General features: G+C 41.6%; 1 protein-coding gene across 2 annotated transcripts in view; it reads left to right on the top strand.

Annotated features, from left to right (window-relative positions):
* The window catches only part of ITPR2 (inositol 1,4,5-trisphosphate receptor type 2), a 237,105-nt gene that overhangs the window by 195,195 nt on the left and 27,150 nt on the right, over positions 1–14,760 (top strand). For both annotated transcript variants that reach the window (XM_079304200.1, XM_079304199.1), the window contains 6 exons: positions 625–817; positions 3,757–3,882; positions 6,546–6,721; positions 8,014–8,178; positions 10,276–10,471; positions 12,559–12,651. In XM_079304200.1, the coding sequence (XP_079160326.1) occupies positions 625–817; positions 3,757–3,882; positions 6,546–6,721; positions 8,014–8,178; positions 10,276–10,471; positions 12,559–12,651 (949 nt within the window). The remainder of the gene's footprint in view (positions 1–624; positions 818–3,756; positions 3,883–6,545; positions 6,722–8,013; positions 8,179–10,275; positions 10,472–12,558; positions 12,652–14,760) is intronic.

The raw sequence follows: 14,760 nt of genomic DNA, 5'->3' as shown, positions 1-14,760 counted from the left end.
GGGGTTTGTACCCATTTCTGTATTTTCAGTAGAACAGAGTCAACAATCAGAAAGGGGAAGCAATTTTGATGGCAGTGTGGTGAGATGAAATAAAATCTAGCTTGCTCACCAGTAACTCAGTAGGTGCTGAAATGCAAACAATTCAAAACCTTGGGTTTTCTCAAATAAAAAGATAGACTGATAAGATATGGGTGCTGCCTGAGTAACAAGGTGCTGTTTTTGCATGTTCACCTTTACAGCTTATCCCATCATAGAAATAGATTCAAGATGAGAAAAGCATTTTGTAATCAGAGCAGAAAGCCCCTGAACTTCTCCAATTTTTACTGGGAGAGATTTGTTTCAATTTGCTGAGAAATTGAAGCATTCTGAATTACATTTTTTGTATTTGGAGAAGTCTGAACCTAGGATTTTCTCTAGACTTATATTTGCCACCTTATTCAGGCAGGTTTTTGAAAATAAAAACAGCTTTACTCTGTTTTGGCATTGATTGGTCCAACTTTATTGTAATGTTCAAATAATTAATGCATTAATTTGCAAATAAAAGGGGAGCTGTGAACAAGAAAAGATAAGACAAAATGATTGGATTGTCACTGACTCTGACAAAAATGTGCATTTTATTTGTAGATTGTTCGCCACGATAGAACAATGGAGAAGATTGTCTTTCCTGTCCCCAATATTTGTGAATTCCTCACTCGGGAATCCAAAAGTCGAGTATTCAATACAACAGAGAGAGATGAACAAGGGAGCAAAGTCAATGACTTTTTCCAGCAGACTGAGGATCTGTACAATGAGATGAAATGGCAAAAGAAAATTAGGAGTAAGTACTGTAATTTTTAAGAAAAATAGTTTCACTATGCTAAAATCTTGTTTTTAAACCTTCAAATACTTTCATTTTAATGATACACTTTTTTCTGTTTACTCTGACACTACAACAGGCAAAACTGCTCTGGGTTTGAGAGTGTAGGTCAGCTGAGACACTTGCATGCCACCATAAAAGAAGTGTAATATGGAACAGTTATTAATGTGTTCAAGCTGATGTTTTGGACTCCAAAAGAACTGGGTGCAGTTCTACTAATCTTGATAGCATTGCACCTAATTAAGCCAAGGCCCCTAATATTTTACAAAAACATGTGTAGCTGCATATTTGAGGTTTGCAGATTCCTGAAAGGCCATTAAAAGACTCATAAATGTCAGTCACTTAAAAACATTTCTCACCAGAACCTAAGCTGCTTTAAATCTGCCCAGCTCCCAGGGAGTCAGTCCCTCCCTGCCAGTCCACATCAGCCTGGCAGGACTGGGCTGCAGGGTGTCCCAGCTGGCCCATTCTGGTGCATGTCCTGTGCTGCTGGGGAGGCACATGTGTGGCCTTGAGCTGCTGGTCAAGATCATGGGGGAGAAGTCAAAGCAGGGACACCAAGAGTCCCACCAGGTACCCTGAATGTCTTTAGCTCCCTGGTGGGCAGCACAGCTGCTGGCCCTTGGCAGGAGTGGGGCTATTGCCAATGTCTCCACATCAGGAGGCTCTTGCCAGCTCAGCCACTGTCAACTCTGCCCTTGGCTTTTGGAGCAGAAAGTTGTGTTTTATATATTGTAGAATCACAGAATGGTTTAGGTTGGGAGGGACCTTAAAGATCATACAGTTCCAACCCCCTTACAATGGGCAGGGACAATTTCCACTATCCCAGGCTGCTCAGAGCCCCATCCAGCCTGGCTTTGGACACTGCCAGGGATCCAGGGGCAGCCACAGCTGCTGTGCCAGGGCCTCACCATCCTCACAGGGAAGAATTTCTTCCTCGTATCCAGTCTAAACCTACCCTTAGTTTGAAGCCATTGCCCCTTGTCCTGTCACTCCAGGCCCTTGTCAAGAGTCTCTCTCCATCTTTCCTGTGGTTCCTTTCAGGCACTGGAAGGCCACAATGAGGTCACCCCAAAACCTTCTCCTCTCCAGGCTGAAAATACATAAAAATGGCTTAAAGTAATCAGTTAATTCACTGATAAAATGCAGATGCTCTTGGAGTGTCACACATCATCTGCTCACAGCAATTGATCAGCAAGGAAGGAAGGAATAGGGTCTAGAGCAGCAGGATAGTCAGAGCATCCTGTGGGAGCATCCTGAGTGTGTTGGAAATATGGATGTTACTGCAATTTGTTGTATTTCAATTCCCAGGCTTTAATTTTCAGCAGCAGCACATCTTCAGCATGAATTGCATCAACCCAAGTCTGCTTCTCTTGATGGCACCCTAAAAGCTTAGTAGTGACAAACTGACCAGAATAGAAGTTGAAAAATACATTATTTTAGAATCTGCAGTCTGTTTGGGAATAAAAGTCATTGTATTGTATAAAAATTACTTTAGTTTAAAAAATAATATCTGGGGATTTTGTGTTAGAAACACAAATAAAAGAGCCAACCCAACAATTAGATAGACCAGACCCGCCTAATGCTATAAGCAAAGAAAATTGGTTTATTTTTATTCAGAACAGAAATTTCTCAATTCCTTTCATCAGTGGCAAGGCCCACAAGTCTCTGCATTGGGGTATTTTTTATTATTTGAGAAGATAATGCAGGTTGAAACTGGGTTCATTCTTTAGCCAAGTGTTTGTGCTGCTTAAATTGACAGATGTCATTTTTGCAATGGCTCCAAATGCTTGAATCTCAGCAGTCAGCAGCACAAGGCTATCACAGTGAATATTTACCTAATTGTTGTCAAAGACTCTTTGGACTAAAGCCTGGGACAGTCATATTCAGTTAAAGGAGTTTGCTGTTTATAAATACTTAGCTGGGTACTCTGCATAGTTGCAGGAAGTTTTCAGTACTTTAAAATCAAGTTAATAGGGATGCTTCATGTTTGAAACCTCTCTGATCAGAGATGCTTTTACACTCTTGCACAAAGGATCTTGTTTCAAACCTTCATTTAAAGGTATTTTAGTACATTAATGTATATGAAGTGCTTGCCTGAGTCTTAGCCCCTCTGATCTTAATCCTGAGCTTCTTGCTGAACCATGTATGTGACTCTGAGCACAAACTCAACCCTGTTTTGCAGTGTTTCCCTTTTTAGTCTTTTCTAGCTAGGCTGTAGATTCTTTGGGAAATGGACTGGTTTTGTGTGTTTGTACAGCATTTTCACATATGGCCTGTTTGAGTCCTTTTAAACAGGAGTACAGAGCTGTTTGTCAGCAGATGACCATGGGCTTCTGAGCATCACACAGGAAATAATCAGCTTTTGTAGAAACAAAACCCAAACAGACCAAATTCTGCTTGCTTCCCAAGCAGTTCAGAATGTTTTTGGTGGGGAAAATCCTGCAGTTGTGAAACCACGCCTATTCCATCATTCTTTGCCTATGTCATCAGGACACTTGGGCCAAATAGGTCATCTGGATGATACAGTTCTGGGTGTTCTGGTTCACTGGAATTCAGAGTGCCAAAATCTAATTGTTTGCTTGATTTTATGTCCCCGTGCACAGAAGCTGCAGATTCAGATGCAGCTGAAAAGACTCCCTTGCAAAATATCCAGGCCTAAAATCTTACCAGAGGCAAAACTCCAGTGTATAATAAACTGTATTGTGATTTTTGGATTAGAAGTTCTGCTTCAAACTTTGTTTTATGGCAAACCTACATTTAATATTTGTTTATCTTAGTAAATTTTAGAGATCTGCATATTTTCTACATTAATCTGTATTTAATTCCCTTGAGGCCATTGGTGATTGAGTTTCTGTTTGCTTTCAGCTTATTGATTGCTGCTTTTCTCCCCTTTCTAGATAATCCAGCCCTGTTTTGGTTCTCCAGACACATCTCTCTCTGGGGGAGCATTTCCTTCAACCTTGCTGTATTCATCAATTTAGCAGTTGCTCTGTTCTACCCTTTTGGAGATGATGGAGATGAAGGCAAGTAGAGTTTCATCTTATTTTTTTGTTTTCATTTTAGATGCTTTCATTACTAGGGTAACAAATAAAGCTTCATTTTCAGGTGCAGTCATATCTGGAAGTCATTCAGTGTCTCCTAAGTAGGTACCAGATGTTGTCTGAGATGTGATGGTTGATCTGTGTGTCACATGCCCCACACAATGCAGAGTAGAATGGACAGAGCATAAGCTGGAGATTATCTAGATGATCTCAGCTAATTTTTTTTTTTATATTGCCATATTGCAGTGTCCTACTGCACACATTTAGCTGCAGTTTCTGAACTGAAGGAGGATTCCTGGCAGCAGCAGGACAGGGATTCCTTAAGCCAGACCAAATAGAATGACTTGCAGTCTTGAAAACATATGGAAAATAATTATTTGAAAACTGTCTTGCTGGCTTTTGACTATGTTATTTATTGGGATAAAAGGGCATAACTGTTTCAGAGGATAAATGCATTATGTAAAAATACTCTTAAAACTTATGATTCTGTCTCCACTTCATCCCGTGTCACAGGAAATATTTAATGAAATTTTTATTTGCTATAAATGCAGCAGACTAGCAGGAGGCCTCTTTGAAGCCCAAGCATGCTTAATTGGGATGAAGGAGACTAAATAGTTCAGAATACTGGTAATGAGAGCAGAGCCATTCACCTCTGGGCCTTTGATTTGTGGCCAGTCAGTAATGTGACTGAAAGTCACCTCTGTCTGATGGCATGTGAACTGGGCTGGTGGAAGCAGTCCAGCTTCTAGTAGATCCATGTGCTTTTCACAAACACCACAGCTGGCACCAGCAAACATTCCTGCTGGCTGGCAGAACAGAAAGGCAGCAGATTAAAATCTACTGGCATGGGGATCACGCTGCCCTCGCAGCCCACGGGGCTCTCTGCAGGTCACAGCTCTGCAGGTCACAGCTCAGGCAGCTCCACAGCCCCGTGGAGGGAGGCAGAGCTTGCAGGGCTGTGCCCTGGAGGAGGGAAGCATCTTGTCCACAGTGCTTTGTGAACTGGGGAATCACTCAGAGCATGTTAGAGCCCACGGAGGATGAGAGGAGAAATGAAGGGTTAAAAATAAACCTTTTAAGCTACTAAATTTTAGCTAATCCATACTCATGGAAATCCTCTAGTCTGCAATCAGTAGGCATTAATACTTATTCTGAAGTGCAGATTTATGTGGCATTAGTCTAAGTGGCCCCAGTAATCCAGTGATAGCGCATTTCAGGATTCCAGCTCCTGGTGCTTGTAAAACCAAAGAGACTCCTGAGCAATAAGGAATAGGTGTGGTCAAATCGGATCAGCAGGTGGTGAGGCAGCCTCCTTGCCCTGTCCAGCAAGGCCTGATCCTACAGCTGGAGTTTTTCTCCCCTTTTTGCCCTTCAGCATGTGTAAATCCACCTCTGTTCACCTGTCTGAGATGCCTGGGCTGATCTAATCATCCCAAAATGCTGCCTTTTAGTAGGTACTTGCAGTTCTTTTGACATAAGCAAAAGTGGTCCAGCTGGTTCCTGAAGGCAGCCTAAAGGAAAGAAAGAAGAGAGACAAGAGCACATGGTGACAGGACAAGGGGGAATGGCTTCAAGCTGACAGAGAGTAGGTTGAGTTTAAATATTAGGAAAAAATTTTTGCCTGTGAAGGTCGTGATGCCCTGGCACGGGGATGCCCAAAGCAGCTGTGGCTGCCCCTGGATCCCTGGCAGTGTCCAAGGCCAGGCTGGATGGGGCTCTGAGCAGCCTGGGATAGTGGAAGGTGTCCCTGCCCGTGGCAGGGAGGATGGAAATTGATGATCTTTAAGGTCCCTTCCAAACCTGTGAAGTCTCTTTGTCTCCAGGGTGCCTGTCTGTGCATGGTTCCATGTGGGTCCTGCAGTGTGGAAGAAGGAAAACTGGTTTGTGAAAGAACCACAGAGAACTTTGGCCTTACCTTTCAGATTGGCTTGAAACTAATTTTTTAGGATCCATTAAAAGTTTCCAAATCTTGTTGGCAGAGAAACTCTCTGACAGAGCTAACCTTGAACCTCCCACCAGGGACAGACACTCCTGAACTTTGGAAAAGTTGGGATGCCATTTGACTGTTGAGGCTAGGGCACCATCTCATTGTTTTCTAATCCCAGTGATGCTGCTCAGCTGTGTATCTGTTGCCAAAGAGATAGCATGATTCCTATTGTGAGTCTGGCTAAATTTTCTATTCCCTTCTCCCCTGTCACTGACCTCTCAGTTCATCCCATAACAATAGAAGTCAGTGTACAAGCGTGACAGCACCCCGAGATCTGAATGTGCTTTTTATATCACAGCAACATGGTGTGTTTCCAGGGCTTTAAGCTGAGGGGAGAGGGAAACAAGGGCATCACTCAAAGCTGGGTGGAGTGGCTTGCTCCAGCAGGAGGGTGAACTGTTCCATCTCTGAGCACTCCCTGGATTTTAATGGAAATTTCATTAGCTGCTCGTATTATTACCTGTGCAAAAAGCAGCAATACTCTGCAAATAATAGCTGCTGCTACAATTAGGGTGAGCCGTGGTCAGCAGTTGTGATGCATGAATCACTCTTTTGTTAGCTCTGCTGGCAAAGGAATTGATCTTTTGGATCAGTTTCTTGGTGAAAAATGGAGTTTCCAAAGATGCCTTTCTGAAATCTCCCTTTCTGCTCTGCACAGGCACGCTCTCACCGTTGTTCTCCGTGCTCCTCTGGATAGCAGTGGCATTTTGCACAGCAATGCTGTTTTTCATCTCCAAGCCTGTTGGCATTCGACCCTTTTTGGTGTCTGTTATTCTCAGGTCTATCTATACTATAGGGCTCGGTCCTACCTTGATACTCCTTGGTGCTGCTAATGTAAGTATTTCAAAAGCAAGCAGAATTTCCCTTTCAGATATTAAGGGTCTCATATTAAAAAATTGGTTTGATTAGAGCTATGCAAAAACTTCTTTTTCTAGTTCATTGGTTAAGCCAAAAAAATAAATAATTTCCAGTCATCCTGAAACAGCAGTGTCAGCGAAGTGGGAAGCTAAGTAAAAATCTGGTTTAGTTTTGTGCATATGCAAATATTTTAAAACCAAAAACAATATGAAATTTAAAGAAATATTGCTGCATAAGGGCAATCAAATCTACAGTTTCTCATGTTAAAAGAATAATTTTCTCTACCAGTACTCTCAGCACTATTGATACAAATTTTTGAAATGCTTCTGAGGCCTTGAATATATTTTCAGGAAGAAAAGAGTTTTCAAAATTAAAAATTCTCTCAGCCCTTTGCCAGATCTCTTAACTTAGACATGAATAAGTTTGCATGCTTAGTGAGCTTGGTAAGATACACAGTCATGCTCACAAGTCATCTATTTAAATTTCTGCCTGACTGCTACAGCTCTAATTCACCCCAGCACGAAGTATTGGGCTATTTGCCACCAGTTCTGTATGTGAGAATTTCACATACTGAAAAACACCCAGACATATAGTCAAAGGTAAAGACAAGTAAGCAGCTCTTGCCCATGTCAAATTTGTGAACAAAGGAGTCGTGTTGAGTCCTCATTCATTGTCCTGGACTGCCAGAGAGATGAGGTGAGACCCTTTCCTGTTCACTTCTGCACTGCTGCTCGTGTGCAGAAAAGCTCAGGAGCCATGGAGAATCTGATGCTGTTGTTTAAATGCTATACTTCAAAAATGTCTTCAGTTCTGAGAGGTTTTTGTAGGGGTTTTAAATTGAAGAACATGATCTGAAGGAAACAGATCTCACACCACACCCCCACACACTTTCTGTTGTGTTACTATTGTTCTCTGGGTGGTGTCTAGCTGCTCTTATATAGTCTCAGGTCTAAACTCAAAGCTGTTGGGAGTTCACTCCCCATATGGATTTTAATGCCTCATGGCATTAACCCTGCCCACCTATTCACTGATGTTACAGGAATAAATCACAATGTCACGAGGCACAGGGCAGTGTTGGAGAGGTGATGTACTTCGTTCACCCCCATGGGCTCATTCCTAGTGTGCTGTCACAGCTGGAATTCTCTCACCTCACTCCAGCTGTCTAAAGGTTGTGCATTTAGTCAAACCAACCTATCCAGACATCAACCCAAACAATAAATACCAGGATTTTTCTCGTGGCATAAACCTAGCCTTCATTACCCCCACAGCTGTGTAACAAAATCGTGTTCCTGGTGAGCTTTGTTGGGAACCGTGGGACTTTCACCCGTGGCTACAGAGCAGTCATCATGGATATGGCTTTTCTCTACCACGTGGCCTATGTCCTGGTCTGCATGCTGGGCCTCTGTGTGCACGAGTTCTTCTACAGCTTCCTGGTAAGTACGTGCTGCTGTGGAGAGGAAAACTTTGCAAAAATAGAAAATACCGTTACCGTGCAGCTGTCTTCAATTTCTTCCTGACAATCAAGCCAAATCATGTGTATTTTTAGCATGCCGTTGTGTTGCTGCCCCTTAGGAGCTGCTGTTTTTATTAGAACCTGTTTCTGTTAGGACTTATTCTGTTTTAGAGCTGCAAGTTTGCTCCTTTCTTCTCAGACAATCATCACCCAGCCCACTCCTTTTTCCCAGCTTTCTCCATATTTTGTGTCCACCGTTCCTGTATCTTCTGTCAGTCTTAACATTTCAGGGCACTTGTCCAGGGGTGTGTGCATTATACCTGCACCAAAAGATGCCATTCCTCATCCCAAATACATTTTTAACAAATTACTTGGGAAATAGGGATGGCATGCCTCTGGTGTAGCAGGAAGATTCATCACTTGATATGTACCCCACTTCATTTTCTTTTGTTGCCATTACCCAGATGGAATGCCTTTTAATAATGTGGTACAGGTGCAAGTGAAAATGAATCACAGGTACAGGTGCAGTGAAAAATGAATCACACAAAATTATGCTAAACTCCACTAACTGCTCCCTTCATGCTGAGTAGCAGTAAAAGGTGTTTCACTGCTCTTGTTTGCTGATCCTTTTGCTCTATAATGGAACACGTGAAACTTGTAAGGAGACTGACTAACTTGTGGTCATTTACATGGGTTCACTTTCCTGTTGAATTTTTTCTCAGCTTCCTGAATAGTGGTGAACTCCCAGCTTTTCAAAGATGTGTTAAGCACACTAAAATTTTCAGTGCTAACTCAGGTAGAGCTTCTGTTGAAGTCAGACTTTCCAGATTTTGACATTAAAGACTGCTTCAAAGTTTGGACAGATTTCAAAGGAGCCAAGATTGTGGCTGTAGCTGCAGGACCCTCTTCAAATGGATGTAACTCTCCTGCTTTAAAAATGCACAAATTATCTGCTGTTCCTTCAATGAGTTAGGTGATCTCTATCTTGAAATACTTTGCAAAGTGTCAAGCAGCTTAAAAAAACATTTTGTGTACTTTTTTTCAGTGACTGCTATTGACCAATGTCCATAATTTGTGGACATTATCCACATACCCAGGTTGCTTCCAGGTGTTCACTTAGTAGTGGATGTAGTCTAAACTCTAATATTTGTGTATAACTCTCTCCCCTCTTTTTTCCTTTATTATTAATCCTTTCACAAGGCTGTGGATTTCAGATCTTATAAATTGTGATAATACCTTCTTCTGTGGAGCATTTTGATAAATCATAGTGTGTCGCTTTATATCTGCAATCTGAGTGTTTTGAAGTAGAAATACATACATTATAGATAAGGTCCAAAGCACTATAGAACATCAAGAAAATTGTAAGAGAAAAAAAAAGTTACAGATTCTTGTAAAGCTCCTGTCACATTTAATTGCTGCTTTAGGCTTTTGACATTTAAAGCAATATTATCTTAATATATACTTTTCTTTAAAGTTAAATACCAGGGAATCATATAGTGCAGGGTAGAGAAAAATAGAAGTTTCTAGTCTTGTACAAACAGTACCATGAATTTAACTTTGTCCTAAAAAGAGGTGGCTCCAATCCTTGTCCATGCAACATTTACATGATGCCATGAGCTCAAAGAAAGTTTATATATATGTCATTACTTACATGTATGAGTACATTTTGAATTGCAGCCAGTGCATGTCTCAGATGAGAGATAACATTACAAAAATTACTTTGTAGTTATAGAAGTATCCAGAGTATGAAGATACTTAAAATTCTAATCTAGCCTGGTTTCAAATACAGGGAAACAACAGATCTTGATAGTAGGTGTTGTCTATCTCTGAATCAGGCTCAAATTTATTTTGTGGCTTTGTATTTTTCTATAATTAATTTTAAAATTTAAAGTTCTGTGCTAGCTTTCCTCCTGCATAAGCATGACCAGCTCCCACTGAAATCAATGTGAGTTTATGAAGCCGAGAATGTAGAACATGGCTTGATGCATGTTTCAATAGTTCAGGTTGTTTTCCTGTGTTGCATCTATATATTGCCTCATTTGTATTCATTTTTTCTTCCACTCTCTGCCTTCCCCAGCTGTTTGATCTGGTGTACAGGGAGGAGACATTGCTAAATGTGATAAAAAGTGTTACCCGGAATGGCCGTTCAATTATCCTCACTGCAGTGCTAGCACTCATCCTGGTTTATCTCTTCTCCATCATTGGCTTCCTCTTCCTGAAAGATGACTTTATCATGGAGGTTGACAGGTTGAAAATCAGGACCCCTGCTGCAGGTATTTTTTTTTATATTAAAATTTGCTTCCAGCAGATCCCGCTTTCTGTCTGCCTAACCTGAGTTTTCATCTCAGGACATCAAATTTCTTTATTCATGTCTGCATGAGAGCAGAACTAATTCTATATACCTTAGAACTCAATTAAGTCTCTGTGTAAAATTTAATGTGTATAGGGTTGTTTTAGTCTGGGCTTATTTGTTGAAATGCTAAAATCTGACACATTTGATCTATTATGTTTTCTTCACAAACTCATGAAAACATTAAAAAAAAATCTGTATTTCCTAAGTATTTTACTAAGCGAAAAGCAGCTCCAAGTGGATTGTATTGATTCTCATCCCACCTTAAAAGCAGCTCATAACAATTTCTGTGTACTATATGAGGCATATGATCTTAACATGTTCATTTGCTATATTCATATCATTGCTTTTTTAGCTTCATCCAGCAGAAATTTATTATAGAATTCACATTTCTACTGATAAAAGCATCTTTTAAATTCAATGTGTATTTCATGATTGTCATTGCTAGTCTGTAATCTTGGCCTCAGTTAAGTCATTGGGCAGTGTGGAACAGTTTTAGAAAGGCCAGGATTTCAGATTTCTGGAGAATGAGAGAATTCAGGAAAGGGAATAGAGAGTTACAAACTTGCTTAGCTAGAAAAGAGCCAGGTCTGGTGTGTGCAGAGCTTTGTATGTGCTGCCAACCAGCCTGCTGGGAGCATGGGCAGGGGAGGAACTGGCTGCAGAGAAATTCTTGAGAATGGCTGGTGATTAAATTCCTCGAGGCATGGTTTTCCCAAATGCTGAGCTCCTCAGACCTGTACACAGGCACAGAGCTGGAACCCAGCCGGGGCTGTGTGCACTCAGTGTTTGCCAGCCTTTTCCTGAAGTTGTTTTTTCAGGATTTAAAGCTCACAAACAAGGCAAAGGTCATTCAAGACTCATGGGCCTGGCATACTTCTGCAGCTGGTTCAAAACCATATAAAAAAAAAAAAAAAAAAACCTGACAGATTTCTTTAACATACAGTGATTTATTTTTTTAATTTTTTTGCCCCACTGTCCATCCATTAGGGGCTAAATTGGCTTATATTTGACTTACCATTAATTTTTGGGACAGAACTTAGGGTGTGAAGTCTCACTTTGAAAGTGACCATCTTAATAAAACAGGCTACACACAGCTGTGGTCTGATCCAGGGCAGCAGCTCCTGTGTGTTTGTGTTGCTTCTGTTGAGTTCTTGGCACATTTTTGTGGTGTGGGTATGTTCTTGCTGGCTTCATGCATTGCCATTTCTGATCAAAAACTCATCAAGAAAATATGCTGACTGCACATTGATGGAACATTATGCTTCCCAGGACAAGTGCTTTACATTTTTTCTTTATAAAGTAGCAGAAAGAGTAAGTCAGAGTGCATGTTTTCTGCATTACACATACTGTCTTAGGCTGTTATTTTGTTGCATAATTTTGCCTTCTTTTTTTTCTCCTTAAACCTTTTTGTATCTCTAATTTGAAATGCAGAAAATAGTTGAAGGTGCACAAGAGAAAATTGGTTTGATAAAATCAAGCTGATGTACACATTTACCACTTTGGGAATGTTAAATTAGTGTTTTACACAAACCCATACATATTTACAAATGAGTACCAAACTGTGTTATCATCCTTGAAAACCCTTAAATATTCTACATTCAGGATAACTGAACATCAGCTTGGTGTCCTTCTTGTCAGCTTTTGTGAATAATTTATCTAATGGTTTTTAAAACTGACATTATTTTCATATCTGACAGTTGTTTCTTGCTTTGAATATATTTTGTTCTCACCAGAAGCAGCAGCATTTGATGTAGATTCATTAATTTCAGGAGATGAAATGGGAATAGCTGTGATATACAGTAAATATAAAACTGTGTTTTTGTTCATTATGATTGCTTTGAGCTGTTGAGGCAGACTCTTTCAAGGAGGGACGAATTGCTGGTGTAATTTGTTCTGTTTTTCCTTCTTAACTCTCCAACCCAGTGATTTGCTCCTAGAAAATAATGATTTAAAACTTAACATCAATGTAGTGCCTGTCTTTTTGTCAGCATCCTGCTTTTTCCACAGGTATTGGTGAAGTTCCCACTACAACCCTGACATCAATGATGGGAGCCTGTGCCAAAGAGAACTGTTCCACCAGCATCCCAGCTCTTAACCCAGGTCAGTGAAGAAAATCCCAATCATCCATTGGAACCTAGGGATCCCTGGAAGTCCAAGGCCCCGTTGGATGGGGCTGGAGCAGCCTGGGATAGTGGAAGGTGTCCCTGCCCATGGCAGGGGGTTGGAATGAGATGAGCTTTAAGGTCCCTTCCAACCCAAACCACTCTGTGATTCTCTGATCTGTGTGTTGCTGTTGTAGGGACTTCTGCTGGTGTGAGAAGTGATGATGACTATAGTGAGTCAGAAGTGCTCAACTTCTGCAAGGCTTGGAGCTTAGTTGGCAGCTTTGCTGTTCATGGGAGTGCTTCCCACACCTGATTTCCAAATGCACTGACATTAATTTTGTTATTAAAAGGGCTTGCTGAATCATTATGCTTGAACATGCAAGTTGCTTCTTGCCAAGTGGCTTAGCTGAGAGAAGCAGCTTGCTGCTTGTGTGCAGCATCCTCACCTGCACACACTGAGCCCCTGCTAGATCCAGTTAGGGCCACACAAATTCATTTTCATGCCTCAGCAAATTTCTCAGCAAGCTTTTGTGTATGTTTTCTACATGTATCTGGGCCAAGGTTGTATTACAGCCAGAAGACCTAAGAACCCAGATCCAGGCCCTCGTGTCTGTCTGTCCCTACTCTTTCCATGGGGCACAGTCTAGTTGGGGTGGCTGCTCTTGCATTGCAGATATTAAATTTGGTTTGCTGTGTTGTGACCTTTGCAGTGGAGGTGTGTGCACAGTGGATGGGTCTGCAGGCTCAAAATACTTTTTGCCACAGTTGCCTGTGGTTGCTGGGGGCTGAAAGGGAGGACATAAACTGTCCCTTCCTGCATGCCAGTATAATGTTGTTTTATAAGCTTCATTCTTCCACTACTAATTCTTGAGTTTTTAGGATCAAAGCCTTCAGGGAGAGGGCTATAAAAGTAGGCTTTTTCTCCCCAGCTGGTGTGTAAACAGGCCTCATAAACAACATGGGAAGCTGTCTGGCTAGATAGAGAAAACAGTCTAAGAGCTATTGGCAAAGCTGCTGCATTCAAAGAGTAATCAATCAGTCAAAGAGATGCAGTGTGGCTTTTGCCAAGCTCTTTAAATGATAGAAATCTCACATTTCTCATTGTTTGGGTACTGCTCCTTGAAAATCAAACCATAATGAAAGATGGATGTACAAAACATCTAAGTGCACTCTTACTTAATCTTGAAGAAATTTATTTATCCAGTACCATTAAAACCCACCAACATTCAGCAAGAACAGTTTTGCTCACCTTAGCCACCTGGCCAAAAGAATTGTTCTACTTTCTGTCTTTTCCTGGGACAGATTTCCCCTCTGGCAAAAGTGTGAGTGTGGTGGGATGCAAAGGCATGAGATCACCATCCCTGGAAGTGTTTAAAAGCTGTGGGGATGGGGAATTTGGGATGTGGTTTAGTGGAGAACATGGCATGGTTAGGTGTGTGGTTGGACTCAGTCTCAGAGGCCTTTTCCAACTTGAATGGTGCTAAGATTGTGTGAGATTTGGGGAGTTTCACATTGCAGCACCAGAGAAGCCCACAGCTGTGTGTGGGAAAGAGAAAATGTTCTCAGTGGCATCTCAGGTCCCAAGTGAGACATGAGTTATGTTGCTTTTCAGATCAGATCACTGCTGATCATTTCTTCTGATGGGACTCTGCTTCTTCCTTGGGTTTCCCTGGTGTATCCTATGCTCAGTCCTTGCCCTTGCTGGAGAGGGAGCTCCCTGGGAGCCAGTGTGCTGTGTCCAGAGAGCCTCCCCTCTCTGCAGCCTGCTGCTCACTGCTCCTCTGGGCTGTCAGCATAAAAATACTTTACCTTCTCTGCCTCAGAGTCTCTCTCTCTCTCCACTCCAAAGACATTTCCCTGTCACTTCAGTCTATGCCTGGTGAAGTGCCTGATCACTTAAAGGAACTTCACATCCTACAGTACATCCTCATCCTCTGTAGCCCATAAAGATCTGTGCTGGAAGGGTGCACAGACACCTGTTTGTAAAAGGGGACATTTCCAAACAATCATTCCACTGCCACACCTGGTCCTGCTCTGTGCAAGTTCTGCTGGATCCAGGTGGGATCAGATGTGTCTCACCTGATGTGTTTGTGTGGCCCAGGTA

The sequence above is a fragment of the Erithacus rubecula genome, assembly GCF_903797595.1.
Source record: "Erithacus rubecula genome assembly, chromosome: 4".
Lineage (NCBI taxonomy): Eukaryota > Metazoa > Chordata > Aves > Passeriformes > Muscicapidae > Erithacus > Erithacus rubecula.
Note: the sequence above shows the minus strand (reverse complement) of the source record. Positions and strands in the feature narration are given on the sequence as shown.